Genomic DNA, 17611 nt, shown 5'->3' with positions numbered 1-17611 from the left:
CCTGTGAGTCACCAACTGGCCTCCAGCCCTATCCCCTCAATGAGTTACCACTTAGCACCCCACTAACACCTTTAGACACTCCCTGTGGAGAAGAGACCAGCTGGGAACTGCAGAGCCGCTCCAAGGCTGGGCACGCTGACACCTCCTCACCTAAGGGCAGAGGTGTGGGCAGGCATCAGGTAAGGAGTGTGGTGGTGCTGAGCTCTGCAGCAGCACTGATGCTGAAGAGGTGACACAGCGTATCCGTATCACATCAAGCACAACACGGAACAAGGGCATAAATATCAACCTCAGAATGAGGAATGTCAGACATCAAAGCAAAAAATGCGCTGGTAATGGAGTGAAATACCAACTGCCACCAGACCCTGGTGTCTGACACTTGTTTTTAGAAACAGGAAGGATTTTCCCCGATGCGCATCTAGTTCATAAGGAATTTGTTTGGTGATAGTAGTGACAATATCTTCTTTGGTAGGGAAAGGGAGATTTTTCTTTGGAATGTGAAAAATTTGCCTTGGCTGCAGAGGGAACACAGAGATCTTCAGAGAGTCTGGGAATGGTCTCTAACCCCAGGCTGGCATGGCCAGCTCAGGCCCAGTAAGGATGAATAGATCACAATTAGATCAACTGTGTTCATCCCACTTCCCTCAGCATTTCCTGCTCCCTTCTCCTTGCTACTGTGCTTGCAACCCCCAGCAGAGTGCACAGATGTGCCTCGTGCTATGCTTTGCCTGTCTTGTGGAGCTTCAAAGTCTTTCTAGCCTACATGCACAGATACCTCTTCAAGTCAGTCCCACTGAACTCAGCAGCGAGGTGAGTTTCTGGATTCCCACAGGGGATGTAAAGCTGTGTGACTTTTGTGGCCAGAAGTTGTTCTTCCACTGGTTTGGACAGAACAGAGCAATTGTCTTTGTGCTGATGGAGCATCAGAGCGCTCGGTGTTGTATAACCACAGGGAAAAAATTGATGCAAACCTTTAATAAATAAAAATAAAGATGACTTTTAGCTTGATCTTACCACATTATGATCATTAGCCCAGAGGGTGAATCCTGGTTAAAGAAAGAATTAAACCAAGAATTATGCAGAAAATAATGTGACCTTGACATTTGCGTATGTTTGTTTGAGATCAAGGCAAAGGATGCCTGAAGCAGTACCATTTCATACACCATTGCATAAGGTACCATTCCTTTCGAATCCAGATTTAAAAATCTGCCTTCATGACAATCACAAATAAGAAGGCAGGTTTTGTAACCCATCTACACCCCTGTTTTTTCTAGGAGCCAAAGGCTCTTGGATTTGTGCAAACACAGATTTCAGTCTCTGTAGCACTGCATGGACAGAGACCTTTCCCAGAGATGCAGATGGTCTTGCTCAGGCCCCCTCAGAGCCCCTCTGGGTTTTGTCCTCCAGAGCAGGACTGTATTTGGTGCCTCCCAGCCATGGAAGGGAACAGCACAGCACAGCACAGCACATCACGAGTCCCTCACTGCCTCAGGGTAACAAGGGGATCAGCAATCAGCTGCTTCCCTTGGAGATCTGGCAATGAAAGGCTTCCCTACCATTTGCTGGAGCAGGTCTTCTCTGGCCCTTCCCTCCAAAAACAAACATTGTGAAAACTGAGGGATGGTAGAGATTCTCAGATAAGTAGACCTCTCTCTTCTCAGATGAGGGCTCTGTAATTTCTTCTCACATTTGGAGGAACAATGACGTGCTCCAAAAACTTCCATAATCTCCTGGGCAGGAGCACCTCAGCCTTGGGCAGACTTTATTGTAGTTTCTATGAGGAAAATCCTTGTGCACTGTTTTGAGGTGCCTTTGCTCAGAGAATCGTGTGGCCTCAGTTACCTCAGTGCTGAGTTAATGCTGGTTTCTGGGTGTTGGAAGAAATTCACTGGCAGCTTAAAAACAAACTAATGCATCCACAGGGTAGATGCGCTGCAGTAGTGAAAACATCTTTGCAATGTCCCATACATACATACATAGCACAGAGGTCAGGAAATTCATGGTTAGTCCTTGCTGTAATCCCATTACCAGGTAACACTAATTTGGTTCTGCCTCAGGCTCTTTCCTCTTTCACTGACTTTCTCCACAGAGGATTAGGAGAGTGCTCTGCTCCTGTGGCACTGGAGCCTTGGGAGCAAAGCAGGAATATCCATTAAGCGTTCCTCCTGTGAAGAGACATTGTGGAGTAACAGCCCAACTGAGAGGGAATTCACCCCTTGGATTAGGGAGACTGTGGAGAGACTGAAGCAGCTGTATCAGATATTGTAAAATGAGGTATGCATCACTGGGTTTCTGTTGGGATTATTGGCCATAAACCAGTTGTTTCTCTGTGGGGTGGTGTGTGACTGGTGATGGGACTGGGTGCAAACCTCACCCACCCATGGGGCTGGGCTGGGAGTTCTCCTTCCTTCTGCAGGGCTGTTTCATGTAGCCCAGATCTAAACTCCTGCCAGCCTGGCCAGGGTCCCAGGGCTGGTGGGACAGCTGCAGGGATACCCTGAGCCGTGCCAGTGTGTCCCAAAATAGGTTCTTCCACCCAGTGTGCAAGAGGCCAATCCACACCCAGAGTCGAGGTATTGGATTTATTTACAGTTCTGCACTGGATAGCAAATCCACAAAGCCAGCATGACGACTGTCAAAACCTTTCACTATTTATATATTTTAGCAAACAAAGGCATTAATGTTTATTTGCTACAAGTTACCTAGTTCTCATATTAATTAGTATTCTATCTTCCATTGGTTAATGATGCTCTCGCTTCCCATGCTAATTAGTCCACAGGCTTGGTCTTTCTCTTCTTTTGAGTTGGTGGCTTTCTTGGGTCTGTGGCCATGAGGAGGTAGTCACAATCTCCCCCTGACAGAATTACCTTTTACCCACTTGGAGCTGATTAAACCCAATTGCTGAGTTAGCTTTATAAGTTTCTTCCTTATCTTGGGGATTCTGCCAAATGTCCTAGTAGCCCATAAATCCTGCATTCCTTGTGCCCACTATCAGTAGTACATCCTTCTTCCCAAGCTTTGTTAATCTCGCACTAAGTCTGAGATCATTGGATCAAGCCTTAAAACTTAACAAGGCAATTCTACCAACAAGTAATTCGTCTTTTTAAGACAGCACTTAGACCTTATTGGCTGCTCTCTGCTTCGGGGACTAAATCTCCATTCTTGTTGCTTAGGTTTGAAGGTATGCAGCGATCAAACATCAGATAACATCCCTTCTTAAGACAGTTTTCAGGCGTTTTGCGGCGGCGGTGCCGGCGGGGCGGTGCGGCCCCGCTCCGGGCCGGCAGCGGGCGCGCTCGGCCCCGCGGCGGCGGCGGCTGGCGGGGCCCGCGCGGACGTGGCCGCGGAAGTGGGTGGCGGGGCCGGGCCGTGCCACGCCGGGACGGGACGGGCTGGGTCGTGCTGAGCTGTGCGGAGCTGTGCTGAGCTGAGCCGCTCCGAACCGAGCCGCGCCGCCTCCCCGTGCCGAGCCGCATCCCCCGCGGGCGGCCGCCGACGGAGCCATGTCGCGGGGCAGCGGCAAGGGGCTCAGCCTGAAGGACAAGCTGGACGGCAACGAGCTGGACCTGAGCCTCTGCGACTTGAACGAGGTGCCGGTGCGGGAGTTGGTGAGTGTCCGGCTGCAGGCCGCCCGGCGGGGGTGGGTACCGGCTCCCGGTCCCCGGGAAGGGGCAGCGTAGGAGAGCCAGATGTGCTGGGGGGTTGTGACCTGGCCTGCAGGTATTTAAAGCAGTGAGGTTCTGTGTCCCGCGGGCCTGGCAGCTGCTAGTCATTGCTGTCCCGGGATAAGAACCGCCTTTGGACTCAGAGATGGATCCGGAGATGACGTGACTTCGGAGCAGCCGCGGGGGATGGACAGATTGATGCGGGAGAAACCGCAGAGGCCGAAGCAGAACTAGCAGGTGTCAAAAGGGCTCAGGTGACGCTCCGTGTTCATTCAGTGCCTTATTTTTCTTTCAGGCCGCTCTTCCAAAAGCTACTATCTTGGATTTGTCCTGTAACAACCTGATTTCCTTGCCGGTAAGGTGCTAGAGAGCCTCCGTGAGGATGAGTCTGCTGGGAAATATTTGGAAGGATAGCTGGTGCTTCAGTAGAGGCTCACCAAGAGCTGTGAAACTGGCACTTGCCCTGCCCTGGGGTGGCTGAATGACTCCATTGTCAGTGACAGGTCAGTGCTGGCAGTAGGTTTGGCTGAGGCAGGAGAGAGTAAAGGTCTGAACTGTGTGAAGATTGCAGTACATTCCTGCCAGACCATTCCCAAGTGAATATAGAGGAGTTTCATCAGCAGTGGAGGCTCGGGTTTGTTCCTGTCATATTGTCATCCATAACCTTCTCGGTCCGTCTTACCTGTCCCGCTGTGTCTCACCTCCATCTTCCAAGGCAAAGGAGGAGAGCAATTTCCCTCCATCACAGTCCTGTAGTAAGTCAAGGATTGTGCCTAATGCAAGGTGCAGGCTGTCTCCACGTAATTCCCACTGAGGTTCTTCCACAAAGGTGCTGACCAGCTTTCTCTGGGTTTTCTTTGTTTGGGTTTTAGTCAGACTTCTGCAGTTTGATGCATCTGGTGAAACTGGATTTGAGTAAAAATCGGCTGCAACAGCTGCCCTTGGACTTTGGCCGCCTGGTCAATCTGCAGCACCTGGACCTTCTAAACAATCGCTTGGTCACCCTGCCAGTCAGCTTTGCACAGCTCAAGGTAAAACTGTTTGCTGGGCAGTTATGTAAAGCTTTGGGATGCAGCCCAGGGTCTTGTGATCCTGCTCAAGTTGATTTCTCTGGTAAAGCATCCATCCTGCTGACACCCATTCCAAAATTCAGCTGGCTCTGCACCACAGCTCAGTGAAAATCCTCTCAATCTATTGAAAACATCTCTGCTCATCTTCTGTACCTGTTTCATTCATATGAAAACTAAGCAGTTCTTTGCTTCTGCTTTGGATCTCTTAGAGATCTCTAAGAGACTGCTGTGCTCTTACAGCCTCCTCTTTGTTGTGCCTTTTTGCAGAACCTGAAGTGGCTGGATCTGAAGGACAATCCCCTGGATCCTGTCCTGGCTAAAGTGGCAGGAGACTGTCTGGATGAGAAGCAGTGTAAGCAGGCTGCTGTCAAGGTAAGGAGTCTGCTTTTATTCTATTTTTTTTTTTCCTTTCATGGCTTTGCTGGTGATTCTTCCTCTGTTTGCTTAGCAAGCTGGGCAGCTGCTGCAGGAGCTTGGAGTTTCTTCAGGCAGCGAGGTGCAGGTCCACTGCACTGACTCCACTACTGCTGTGCCCGTGGAGAGCAAACACCTGGCGGAGGAGGATGCTTCTCCATTGCCAAGAAAGTGGAGGCATAATCAGACGTAATAATCCATGCCTGTGCTGATAGTACAAAAACCTATGGAGAAGTTTTGGCAAACATAAATAGAAATGTTTTGTGATCCTTTGTATCATCAAGCACCAGTTTGCCACATTTGTTTTTAATGGGAAGATCTGTTTTTTAACAACAGAGACTCACATAAGTTGTGAGTTTTTTTCAGAGCCGTAGCTGTAGGGATAAGTCAGGGTTGGGGGTCAGTCCCAGCTGCCTGTCCTCGGCCACACTCCAGCTGTTCTGTTCTGAACTGACTGTGCCACGAGGCTTCTGCACAGCCCTCAGGTTGTTTCCTTGGCCCTTTAAGGTACTGCAGCACATGAAAGCCATCCAGTCCGAGCAGGATCGACAACGGCAGCGGAAACTCCAGGCAGAGAGAGGTAGGCACAAAGAACCCCCATGTGCTGTCTGCTGAGGACAGCTCTTGGTCTCTAACACACCCAAACATTCTGATCTCTATGTAACAAATTGCCATCTAACACATACTTATGGCCATCCAAACCCAAAGTACTCAGGGAGTAGTAGGGTAAAAACGCTAGAGGGAGAAAGACAGCAGGGGGGTAACTGTGTGATTTCTTGGCCTGAGAAACAGGAACATCTCTAGATGGAATGTGCTATAGGTTACCTATAAAAACATTAAAAAAAAGCACAGTAAAATGCAAGGTATGTAATACTAAATAAAATATTAAAAAGAGGATAGTTGTTTAATTGGTTTCCAAGGTTTCCTCGTTCCAGTTGGGATAATAAGGTAATAAGGAAAATGGCAATGACAACCCTTTACATAAAAGGGAAAAACTTGCTGTTAACCCCCAGAAATGGAGAAGAAACGTGAAGCAGAACAGCGAGCAAAGGAGGCTCAGGAGAGAGAACTGCGGAAGCGAGAGAAGGCAGAGGAAAAGGAGCGCAGAAGGCGGGAGTACGATGCTCAGAAAGCTGCAAAACAGGAGATGGAAAAGAAAACTAAAAAGGAAACAGTGCACACCCGAAGTAAGTAGTGTCCATTTTGGGTGGGATTGTGTCAGGTTTCATCTTCATCAGATTTTGATGCTGCCAGAATTGCTTTCATGTACCCAGGTACTGGGAGATGGTGGGAAAGGGTAGGGGGGAACCTGTAGGAGTTTTAATAAACTGCTGCTGTGCCCTTTTCCCTTTTGCCTGTGTTCCCATGAACTGTGGAGCTACAAGTCAGGAAATTCTCCAGCTGTTCCTAATGAGAACTTCCCTCCACTCATTTTTTCTTAAGTCCACTGAACATTTGCGTAATCAGATCTTGTGCAACACAGAGGTGCTTTACACCCTCTTCACTGCTGCCCATGAAACTGGATCTGAAACTTTTCATCCTAAGAAGTTAAATCCTGCACATCTAGTTATTTATCAGAGCTAAGTGATGAAAACTCACAACAAAAGCCAACTGCAGCAGAGGATTAAGTATCTTACCTGAACAGTTTGTTTGTGAGCATAGCCTGTCAAAGATAGTTGATTAATTCCTCACATTCTATCCTGTTCATGTTCTCACTACAGAGCCGGCCTCCAGCTCCCGTCCCTCTCAGCCCCCCCGGCACAAGCCCTCGTGGTCGCGGTCGGTGCTGAGAGTCCTGCTCTTTGTGCTGTTCTGCGTCCTCTGTACTCTGGCTGCCTGCAAGCTGACGGAGCTGCAGCATCAACCTCTGTGCGTCAGCGTGAACACCCTCTACGAGGATGTGGTGGCTGCTCTGCAGAACCACAAAATGCTGCAGAACATGCTACAGCACAACTCGCAGCAGTGATTGTCCTGGATGGGCACTTGCTTCGTCAGCATCTCCTTCCACCATCTACGCAGCCAGAATTCCTATGGAATTGTGTTCTGATGAAACTGCTTTGAACCAGTCAGCGTTGGTTTGCTGGTCCACTCCACAGAGCAGAGCTATTGTTCAAACCGTCTTTGTTGTGCATGTCTCTCAGTCGGCCTGTAACTCCCATTATTTGTGCGCGTTAACCTAAAGCTGTTACCACTCCTTTCCTCCGAGTGGTGTCCACCAGGATTGTGAGGTACAGGAAGCTGCCAGTCTATAGGAATGGGAACAAGCAGCCCTCGCAGCACCTGGGTGAGAGCTGTAGCTCTGAGCTGGAGGTGGAAGGTTTTTAATACATATCCATTCCTTGCTCTCATTTCTGTTCGTGCTAAAATTGGTGGTATGGCTGTATGGGAATAATACACTAAGGCCCCACTCCAGGACCAATTACAGGTGTGTAGGATGGCTGTGCATCCCTATGTTGGAGCGAAGAGGCTGATGGGCTATTGAAAGGAGCTGAAAATTTTCAATACAACAGTTTTCACAGCAATTTGTCTGAACTGGATGTTTATGTCGTTAACAGGGTTTTAACTTTATTTAGGCCTTTTGGGAACAGCCACAAATTATTTCTGAGTACATAGGAATAATTCCTGCCTGCTGCAGCTGCAGCAGCAGCACTGGGTGGCACTGTGGGAGCACTGCTGGCAGGAAAGGGGAAGCCTCGGGGCTGGGGGAAGGCTGGGAAGTTTGGTGGTTTGCATCTCGAGAGAAAACTCACCTCTGCAATGGTCTGTAAATTTTTTATCAGTTCCTTAAAAATTATTTGAAATGAATTCATTTTAAATTTTCCTTAACCCCACCAAGCAGAAGTTTTTCATATCCTTAAGGGCTTTGCAAGTACTTTAATGAAGTGCAGGTTTCAGAGAATATCTGTGCTACAGACTCCACAGAGACATCATACACTGGTCTCCAGAATCACTCCCTCTTCTCATACCTGGGATTATTGCTGCCAGGAGCAGTGCTATGGGGAAATCATCTGCAGTGGTTCACACCCAGGTCACTACCACAGCAGTAAATCTTCACTTTTCTGTAACCCAGTGATAAGACTGTGGTTCCCTGAATATCACACAGGAGAGAGCAGCAGCACAAGTATCAGATAAAAGGAAGGAAGAGCTGCCTCTGCCTTAGCAGGGTGCATGTTTTCAAAGCTTCCTTCAAACAACTTTAAGCTTTACTTTGGGTGTCTAACTCACCCCATTCTGTAAAAGATCTTGCTTCCTATCCAGAAATGTTCAGGAAAACGACAAACAACATCCAAAGCAATGTTTTCTCCACACAGCCCTTCCTGCCAACATCCAGACAAGTGTTACATAGGTTGGTGAGTGCCAGGCTTATACAATTTATAGATTCAGGTCAGCAGCACTGTGGGCCAGGCAGGGCTCCTGCTGGATGCCTGGAACAAGCAGGGCAGGTGGAGATTTTTTCCACTGGAGGCAGCAGGGTTCCAAAGAGTTAGCATGGGATGCAGTTTAATTCTCTGAGCACTCATCTCAGTAAGTGCTGCTGTCACAAAAACCCTCAACTGTCCTTGTGTGCACACAAGTGCTGATGGCTGCACTGACAGGCCGTGGTCCCCAATCTAATTAAAAGGAAGCTTTTTCTGCCAACTGTTTAGACCTCATAATTCCAGCACATATAATCAGATTTCAAGACCCTCTCTAGATTAAGCCGTCTGGAGATTGAATCACTCTATATCTGAAAATTAGTCTTACTCATCCCCACCTGCCACAGTGGAACAATGAGAGGCTGTTTTGTGAGGTGAAGTTCTTTCACCTCACTAGAGCAGGTGCTGGGGGGGGCAGCACCATGTTGCTCTAGCATCAGGATTTGTCCCAAAGGAGGAAGAAGGTAAGTCCTTGCAGTTCAGGAGAGCAGCAGGAAGTATTCCTTTCAACGGAGGACATACCTGTCTATTTTCAAGACAACATATTAAGAGTAAAGGTTTTTCTTCAAAATTATTTATTTTATAGAAAGACAAATAAAACATCAGTACTGTAAGCTGTGTGCAACTCATGCTTAGGAAAGATGTTCACCATCTTTCATGTGTAAACTGCTGCAATTCAGCAATTTTATCCAACTTTTCCCTGCTACGATAAAGTCTAAATGTGCTTCAAGTCTTTAAACAAGGATCAATGAGTGTTATCTAAGCACTTCTTCACAGAAGAAAACTGAAAACTTGACCAGACAAACAGTAAAACCCTTATTTCCTGGAGCTACTGAGTGAAATTCAAAAGGGAACACTTGAACCAGACAAACAGTAAAACCCTTTTTCCCTGGGGCTACCCAGTGAAATCCAGGCAGAGGTCAGGATCGTGGGAAGTCATCTGCAGATAGATGCGTCGGGACAGCTCCGGCCCAATGCGCCGGGAGGTGGCTGTCACCCCCTCCCCACGGTGCACAGGGATATTGGCCAGCATGTTCTCCCGCTCCTGGTCCGAGGAGCATCTCTCATAGGCCTAAAAGCAACACCAAGGGAACAATGAGATCACCCATTTGCATCCATTGCTCAAAAAACCAATCAAAGCTATGCACCTGTGACTGCTCTGCCCTTCCACAATGTCCATTCATTTTTCACTTGCTCTCTGCCCAGGTCCCATCTGTGAACTTGGAGAGTGGAGCCAATGCTGCTCCCTCAGTGGGGAGCCAGAAGAGTGGATGCCAAGGAATCAGTTCCTTCACTAACTTACTGAACCACTCATACAGAATCACTGTGTCTAATTTAATACTTATTAAATTACTTCTTCCACCCCTTGCATGAGCTGACTGCCTGCACACAGTGCTGGGTATCCCTGAGGCATCCTCACCTGGATCAGAAGCTGAGGAGAAGGGTAGGCAGACACGATAGCCTCAGCCATCTCAGAGCTGACACGGTTAAATTGCTGTACCTGCCTCTTCCAAACTTTCAGAAGACCCTTTCCGGAAGGATCCACCTTCACCCCTCCGAAGCAGCCCTTCTCCAAGTAGAAAGAGAACCCTGTGTTCTCTCGCTCTCGCCTAGGGAGAACAAGGAATGAGGAAGCAAATGAGACAATGAGGCTGTGAAGAAAATCCTGTCCCTGCCATCTGTTGTCACAGAGCCAGAGCGCCGTCCCTCGCTTGAGATGTCAGAGACATCACTGGCATCAAAGAAATGCAAACAATTTGACCCTGTTTTCTTTACATGCATTACCAATTTCTTTAAGACCCAGACTGCTACTGAAAAAGAAACAATCCTGTACTCAGCAGCAATCCTGACACAAGCCAACTTGCAGACAAAGTGGTAAACAAGAATTCACCTTCTGGCTGTCAACCATAATAAAACACTTCTAGATGTCATTTTTAATGACATCTCATCTTTCCTCATGGCTGACATGGAAAATCCAGCAGCTGCTGTAATAGGAGTATCAGGATTGTGTGAGACTGCACAAGATGGCTTTCCTAGCTATCACTGTGCAACAATCTGCTGTCCTCCCTTGTCAATGGAAAGAGCCAAGTGGTTCATTCTCAGGCACGTCTCTTGGTTACACACTGAAGAAGAAAAGCTGGCACTCTAAGAGCCAGTCCTACTTGCATTCCCTTCCCACTCCAAAAATCTGACTGAGAACAAGAGCTCTACTTGATGGCAAGGCTTCAGTGTGAAACGTGAGGGTAGTGAGGCACCAGAACAAACTGCCCAAAGAAGTTGTGGATACCCTGTCCCTGGAAGTGTTCAATGCCAGGTTGGATGGAGCGCTAAGCAACCTGGTCTAGTGGAAGGTGTCCCTGCCCATGGCAAGGGGTTGGATTAGACAATCCTTAAAGTCCCTTCCAACCCAAATGAGCCTGTGACTATGAAACCCGGGTCTGTCCTCACGCCTCTGTGGGCAGGACATCAATTTCAAGAACAACTCCTGTGTTGAAGGAGCTGCATTAGCAGCTGCTCTGTCACCTGCACCTTTAAGAACCATTCTACCCTGTGTTGTACCTGCTATTCCTTCCCAGTAGCATTAAGTGCAGCCTATCCAAAGGTAGGACCAAACCTCCTCTGCTTACTCACTTGTATGGTGCCTCAGCCACAGCTTTTGTGAACATAGTGGCATATTCCCCAAGCTCCTCACTGCTCTCAAACATGCTGATTTGGACTTGTGTGCTCAGTTGCAGATCCACCAGGGCCTGTATCACCATAGGGAACAACAAACGGCACAATCAGTCTTGTTGCATCAAACCCCATTTTTGTCTGAAGCAGAAAAGAGTCACGAACATCCTGCTGTAGGACAAGAACCTTCACTCTCTCCCCATTTTGGAAACAGTTAATTTAAGACACTGAAGTATTTCGGGGCACTCTGTCTCCTGACAGCTAATATTGCCTCAGTGTCCTCTGAGCTGCCTCAGCTCCTCCGTGGCTCTTGTTATGAACAGGCCACCACCAGTGGGCTTTGCCAACGGCCCATGAAGGGCAAGAGGTGCTGAGACTGACATCAGTACCCAGGTGAACAAGACACATCAGTCTGTGTGGGAGCAGGTACATGACTGAGCAGTGGGGAGCTGAACCCAAAGAGCTCTGTCCACAGACTGATGGACTAATGAATAATGAAGGATGCATACTCCCATCTAAAAAATTGTGTGACTGGGTCAAATATTCAAATACTGGCAGACAACAGATGATGGCTGCATGCCTGTTTTAAAAGCACTCACTTCTTCCACATCCATTCTGGATAAGTCCAGGCCAGAACCCTTAACCTCCTTTTTTCTCCGTTCTCCCCGTTTCTCTTGATTCCCACTCACTGCTGTGTGTCGCAGCCTTTGTTTTGGCTGACCTTGGAGAGACCTAAAAAGAGTAAAGTAAGACTGGGGTGACAGTCTGGATGGACCTTTGCTTCTGTTTCTTTCTAAAAAATGGTGGAACAGTTCTGGGAATGCCTCTTATACTCCAGTCTTTGCTAGAAGGAATTAAAGTAAACACCTATGGCATTTTTCAAGGCCAGAGAAAACACAGAAACATCTGGAGAGAAAGAAGCCTGACCTGAAGTAATTTTCCACTCCAATTACTGCCAGAGCCAGAATTTTCCCAGGCATTTTCTCCATCATATGAGCTACATAGCTCTGCAGGGTCTCCTTCTGCCTTCCTGCACAGCTGTCAGCGTTCTACAAAGATGAATGGGAAAAACACGGAGTTAAACCATTTTGAGGTACACAGAGAAGCACTGCAAATTATTGCCCTCGTTGTAGGTCTGCAGATGAGTCTGTTCACCCTTGCTCTTCAGGGCAAGCAGGCAATACTTGATCCAATGTAAAGTTAGAGCAGAAAGAAAGAAAAAAAAAATCCCACTTGATGTAATAATAACTCTTTGGGAATGTGTGAAAATTTTAACTAGGGAAGAAAGCTTGTCAGAACTTTACATTATAGAATCCATTAATGGCTCCTAAACCCAGATTTCTGTCTTACTGAAATCCTGCATTCCTCCCACACCAAAACCTTCCTGCCACCAAGAGAGATGACAAAACACCGGTTTTGCATCAAGGTATGTTCAGGAGCACAAAAGTCATGAGCGTTCTCACTTGTTTGTAGCTGTGAGCCATGGACAAAAACTCCTCCAAGCCAAGCAGAACCAGGACATTTGGTTCTTCTGTCCATTCATCTCCTCCTCCCATCTGTTCAGATATGAAAACAAACAGGCCACAGTCTGTTTAGGATTCAGACTCCCACTCAGAGCTCTGAGCGGGGAGATTAGAGAGTGTTTACTTGAGTTGATAAATACCATTACTACCGACTGCAAATAACACACGAAAAAAAATGCAAGATTATCAAGATTTTATTCGCATACCTGTGATGTCACTGTCTTTCTCCTCCAGGTGATGCTGCAGGGAATATCGTGATTCTCAAACACACAGGAATAATTGGCAGCCTGCAGAGCACTAAGGATCTGCTCACCACCTTCCACCTGTAAGATGACTGAAATCGATGCATGGGTCAGGCCTCCAGAGAGAGGAGACAACAGTCAATACAAGGCAGGTGCAGGCTGTGAGGATAACTACCTGGATCTAGCACCACTGTTATGTATTTCTGGCACTCTCCTGGCCGCTGAGCTTTCAGCATCTGGGCAAAGGCTCTCTTCTTCTCTTTCTCCTCCTCCTGCTCCCTCCTCTTTGCTTCCTGCTCCTCCCTTCTCTGCCACGCTTTCTGGTAGATTGCCTCCCGTTCCTTCTGACTATATTGTCGCTTTTTGAGAGGGAGCGATGTTTCTGGCCTTTCTCTGCTTACCGGCGGGCTACTAGGCCTGTTTGAGTCGACTGGCAGGGAGCACAAAGAGGGTCTCTTAGCACTGCGTGTAGCATTCTCACTGTCACAAGCCACTTCTCCAGACGGCGCCAGGTCTTCTCCCAGCCCATGGCTGCCAGGAGAGATCAGGTCACCACTAGCACAAAGCCCAGATACCTCTCCTGTATCGCCAGCGCCCAGGCTGAAAGGCTCAGGCTCCGCTCCCTCTCTCATCTTGATCATCTCACGCCAAGGGACGACGTCCATCACCTCCTCATTCACCTCTTCGCCCTCGCTGCTCACCATCTCGACAACTTCTGCCGCTTCAGGATCAGGAGACGGTACCCGCGGGCGGCTCGGCCCGCCGAGGCACGGGGACGGCCGCAGCAGGGAGGCCAAGGAGGGCAAGTTCTCCTCCTCGCTGCTCTCAGACCGCGAGTCGCTCTCCTCCATCCCCGCTCCTCCTCAGGGGCAACCGTGCCCGCCTGAGGGGAAAGCCCGCGCCGGCCGCTGGTTGGCCCGGAGGCGCGTGCAGTGGGCGGCGATTGGTCCGAACGCTCGCGACGCCGCGCGCTCGGACCAATCGCCGCCCAGCGCGGGCGCGTGCGCACCGCCTTCCCAGCGGGAAGAGGAAGGGGAAGCGGCACCATCAAGATGGCGGCGCTGGGGCGGCTGTGTGAGTGAGGGGCTGTGTCAGCGGTTTACCCTCTGAGGGGTGGGGAGCGGGGCTCTGGCCGTGGAGCGAGAGGGATGAGCTCGGGAGAGTGCGCCTCAGGGAGGTCACCCCGTGGATTGTCGCGCCCCCGGTGGGATGTCACGGCCGGTAGCGCGAGGCTGAGGCTTTTGCCTTTGCCTGGAGCTGAGGCGGAGCTCTGGTGAAATGGGCGGGCTTGTGTATGTGAAACTGTAAGTATAGTTCGTCTTTGCCTAATTTCCTGTAGATTGTCACGTCTCGGAGGCTTTAATTTACTTAATGGGTCATCTCCTGAAATTAATGGGGTTTTGTACCCTTTTCTCAACAGTATTTTATAGAATTATGGAAAGGTTTGGGTTGGAAGGAATCTTGTTCCAACTCCCTGCCGTGGGCAGGGACACATCCCATTAGACCAGGTTGCAGTAAGCTCCATCCAACCTGGCCTTGAACACTTCTAGTGATGAGACATATTTCTAGCTCGCTGAGTATCCGTGACAATTTAATTAAGTTAAACTAGTGGTTTTACTCACGTTAAGGAAACAAGATAACCACTGTTCTGCACTAACCTGCTGCTTAAGAGGCTAGATTCAGAAAAACTAGGTTTGTCTCCTAACTGCATGAAAGGCAGTACTGAAGAGATTTTTAAGATCATGATGATTTGGGTTAGGAGGGAACTTAAAGGTCATCCAGTTCCAACCCCCTGCCATGGGCAGGGACACGTTTCACTAGACCAGGTTGCTCCAAGCCCTGTCCAACTTGGCCTTGAACACTTCCTTAGACTGGGAGGATTAATGAAAAGACTGTGCTCCAGACTCCCTTATTGCCACTCCCATTGCTCTCTGTTCCTTCTTAGAGCCATTAATCATAGAATCACAGAACCACTAAGGTTGGAAAAGATCTCCAACACCAGCAAGTCCAACCTTTATGCTCCTTCTAGATAATCCTCAGACTGCTTCTGGCTGGTGATAGATATTTATATATTGTCCAGAATTGGAGTCTGCTCATTTGTAAGATTTCAGGATGTAACTGTGTAAGTAAATGCCATTTGGTCAAAGGGGAAACTGAAACAAATCACAACCCATCTTTTCTGAAAGCACTGTTAGAGCAATCCACAGCAACCAGTGACATCTGTGCTGCATTTTACAAGAAAGAAACAGGAATTTGTGCACATCCTTTAACATTGTTGCTGAGAATTTAATTCTTACCTGGGGAGCAGCAGCAGCACTTGAGATGTGACCTCTCTTCAGGGAATTTAGGCCATTGTGGTCTAATTTATCCTGGAAGTACTTTTTGTTTCTCCCAGGGCTTTCCTTTGCCTTTAATTTTAAAGCCTGTCTTAACTGATATCCTTTACATCTGAGAAAAGGAACTATGTGTGATAGTTTTTCCAGCTGATGTTGTTGTTCTTTCTCTAAACCTAGTTCTAACCACTCCCCAAACAAGCTTGGTTGCTGTCAGATGGGCTTCTAAGAAAAGTGGGGGCAGCTCAAAAAACCTAGGTGGCCGCAGCCCCGGGAAACGCTATGGGTTCAAAAAAGTCGAAGGTAGGTCTGAGTATCTTATTTGCATTTCACTGGGTTCTTCACAGCTTCTCTCCCCTGGTACGTGTTGGTTGTTGAGTGTTTCAGGAGGAGGTGGGCAGGACACTTTTCCAGGAGAAAGGGAAGGGGAGGATCAGTGAAACCTCGTGATTAAGGGTCGTTGGTGGGAGGGCAGGGTGAGTCAGCTCCGGCCATCAGCCAAAATTGCCTACAGAAAATGTACTTGGTTCTAACTTTGCCTCTTCAGAGAGCCCGGGAGGAGGGAACGCTGTGGGACGCCTCATAACTGCAGTGCACTTTCCCCCCACTCTGGGTGGAAAAACTGAGCATTTCCAGTGTTTACAAAGGAGAGAATTACAAGGCTTAGCAGAAGCCAAAGTGCAGATTCTTGCAGTTGAGGGCTTAATAATTATTAGCTTTGCTGATGGAAACATATCAGTGTAAATGTAATAAAACAAATGCCTTCAGCAGCCAGAAAATGCCTTGTACCCTAGAAGCAGTCTTTTCAGAGATTTGACTTTTTGCCATGGTCTATCCATTGCCCTTTTATTTCCTGATAACAGCACTTTTGTTCAGATGCTTTTAGCATTTGAAATAATTTTTCCTTAGAAAATGCCCACAGAAAGCTGGGATTTGTAAGTCCTGGAATCATTTGTGTTCTGCCAGGGCTCTGGGGAGCTGTTTCTCTGCAGTCTGATTGTGTCACTCTGTTGCAGGTGCATTTGTCCATGCAGGAAACATTTTGGCTACCCAGCGGTTGATCCGCTGGCATCCCGGCGCTCACGTAAGGCCTTTTCTCTCTCTCTGGTTCTCACAGAACAGCAGTGCCTCCCCAGAGTCCCACATTCACTGCCTCCTCTCTTTCAGTCTCATTCTTAATGTTCATCCCTGTGTTCTGTATATCCCAACACTGGGTTTCATGACCTGGTATTAGTCAGAGAGCCTGCTCAGAGCCTCACCTGTGTCCATGAGACTTAGGGAAGGTCTGCAAGTCATGGACATCCCAAAACACTTCTGTGACCTGACTGGGCGCTTGTGCTTCAGGTTGGAAGGGGTGTCTCATGTCTCATACTGAGCACCATTGCACACTGGTTCCTGGAAGCAAGTTGTGTGATTTTATTTTAAAAAATAAAGCAACAGATGCTGTTGAAGCCAGGATATCAAACGAGGCAGACCAGGGATCAGATCTGCTTTACTTGTGGGTGTCCAGCCTCTCCTTTCTAATGCTCCTCATCCTCTCCCAGGTGGGGATGGGCCGTAACAAGACACTCTATGCCCTGGAGGATGGGATTGTGAGATACACCAAAGAGGTTTATGTGCCCCCACCCCGCAGCAGTGAGAGCAGAGATGTGATCTGCCAGCTACCCAAAGGAGCAATCCTGTATAAAACCTTTATCAGCGTCGTCCCTACCACAGAGGTAGGAAGCTTCAAACTGGTCACCATGCTGTGAACCTGCTGTGTCACATGGGCACAGATGGGAAGGACAGACTACTACAGCTGTACTGGCCTCTGAGGACAAGAGTGGCTCTGAAGATACCAGTTTAGGACTTGTTTTTGCTCCTGAAGTGCTTGTGATCTGTGTTCAGAGTGAGATCACCTGCTGGCATTTTTAAGAGTGTTTAATAAATGCTGTGGGGCAGCTGAAGGTCTTGGCTGCACATGGAATGTGTTACCATGGTCATTTAGTATGTGGAGAGCCTGGTCTGTTGTGCAACTGGATGAATTCCCTCTACAATCGCTCTTGTGTCAGTACTTGTCCCACTAATAATTCCCTCTATTTTTGCTCATTTTCAGTCATTACTGTTCTATTTGTACCTTAATCCACAATGCTGCAGAACAGATCCTTTTCCACATGCACCTAATGCTGTGTACCTGGAAGCTGGATTTTTTACTCTACCTCACTCCCCTCAATGATTAACTTAAATACCTGGCCATGTGAGGGATGTTCACAGGCCTAACTCTAAGTCATTACTACGT

At 48.2% G+C, this 17611-nt stretch overlaps 3 protein-coding genes across 4 annotated transcripts; 2 read left to right on the top strand and 1 right to left on the bottom strand.

Annotated features, from left to right (window-relative positions):
* Window positions 1–3348: 3348 nt before the first annotated feature.
* LRRC59 (leucine rich repeat containing 59) lies at window positions 3349–7632 on the top strand. 2 transcript variants are annotated; one of them, XM_082294363.1, is made up of 8 exons: window positions 3536–3608; window positions 3961–4020; window positions 4163–4420; window positions 4538–4696; window positions 5003–5107; window positions 5657–5729; window positions 6163–6336; window positions 6871–7632. In XM_082294363.1, the coding sequence occupies exons 4-8, from the start codon at window positions 4556–4558 to the stop codon at window positions 7113–7115; spliced, it is 738 nt and encodes a 245-aa protein (XP_082150489.1). In that variant the 5' UTR covers window positions 3536–3608; window positions 3961–4020; window positions 4163–4420; window positions 4538–4555; the 3' UTR covers window positions 7116–7632. The 2 variants fall into 2 exon arrangements, with proteins under 2 accessions (XP_082150488.1, XP_082150489.1); XM_082294362.1 differs by lacking the exon at window positions 4163–4420 and having other exon boundaries at window positions 3349–3608.
* A 1828-nt stretch (window positions 7633–9460) lies between these two features.
* Window positions 9461–13851, bottom strand: EME1 (essential meiotic structure-specific endonuclease 1; the record flags this gene model as incomplete). The annotated part of the gene is made up of 8 exons (XM_082294330.1): window positions 9461–9637; window positions 9986–10175; window positions 11197–11312; window positions 11835–11967; window positions 12163–12284; window positions 12699–12791; window positions 12965–13092; window positions 13176–13851. 8 exons carry the CDS (start codon window positions 13849–13851, stop codon window positions 9461–9463), a joined length of 1635 nt encoding a protein of 544 aa, XP_082150456.1.
* Window positions 13852–14027: 176 nt separating this feature from the next.
* Window positions 14028–17299, top strand: MRPL27 (mitochondrial ribosomal protein L27). Its single transcript, XM_082294298.1, has 4 exons — window positions 14028–14074; window positions 15514–15636; window positions 16350–16417; window positions 16878–17299. Exons 1-4 carry the CDS (start codon window positions 14053–14055, stop codon window positions 17082–17084), a joined length of 420 nt encoding a protein of 139 aa, XP_082150424.1. The 5' UTR covers window positions 14028–14052; the 3' UTR covers window positions 17085–17299.
* Window positions 17300–17611: the final 312 nt, after the last annotated feature.

Source organism: Coloeus monedula (genome assembly GCF_965178545.1).
Source record: "Coloeus monedula genome assembly, chromosome: 19".
NCBI lineage: Eukaryota > Metazoa > Chordata > Aves > Passeriformes > Corvidae > Coloeus > Coloeus monedula.
This window is presented reverse-complemented; position numbering and strand designations above follow the sequence as displayed.

What these genes read in the sequence shown, in the direction of transcription:
- LRRC59 (XM_082294362.1), top strand. Translation starts at nt 3,504, where the DNA reads ATGTCGCGGGGCAGCGGCAAGGGGCTCAGCCTGAAGGACAAGCTGGAC. An exon ending in TCAGCTTTGCACAGCTCAAG is followed by an intron (nt 4,697 to 5,002) that starts GTAAAACTGTTT and finishes GCCTTTTTGCAG; the next exon opens with AACCTGAAGTGGCTGGATCT. An exon ending in GTAAGCAGGCTGCTGTCAAG is followed by an intron (nt 5,108 to 5,656) that starts GTAAGGAGTCTG and finishes TGGCCCTTTAAG; the next exon opens with GTACTGCAGCACATGAAAGC.
- MRPL27 (XM_082294298.1), top strand. Translation starts at nt 14,053, where the DNA reads ATGGCGGCGCTGGGGCGGCTGT. An exon ending in GGCGGCGCTGGGGCGGCTGT is followed by an intron (nt 14,075 to 15,513) that starts GTGAGTGAGGGG and finishes CTCTAAACCTAG; the next exon opens with TTCTAACCACTCCCCAAACA. An exon ending in GCTGGCATCCCGGCGCTCAC is followed by an intron (nt 16,418 to 16,877) that starts GTAAGGCCTTTT and finishes ATCCTCTCCCAG; the next exon opens with GTGGGGATGGGCCGTAACAA.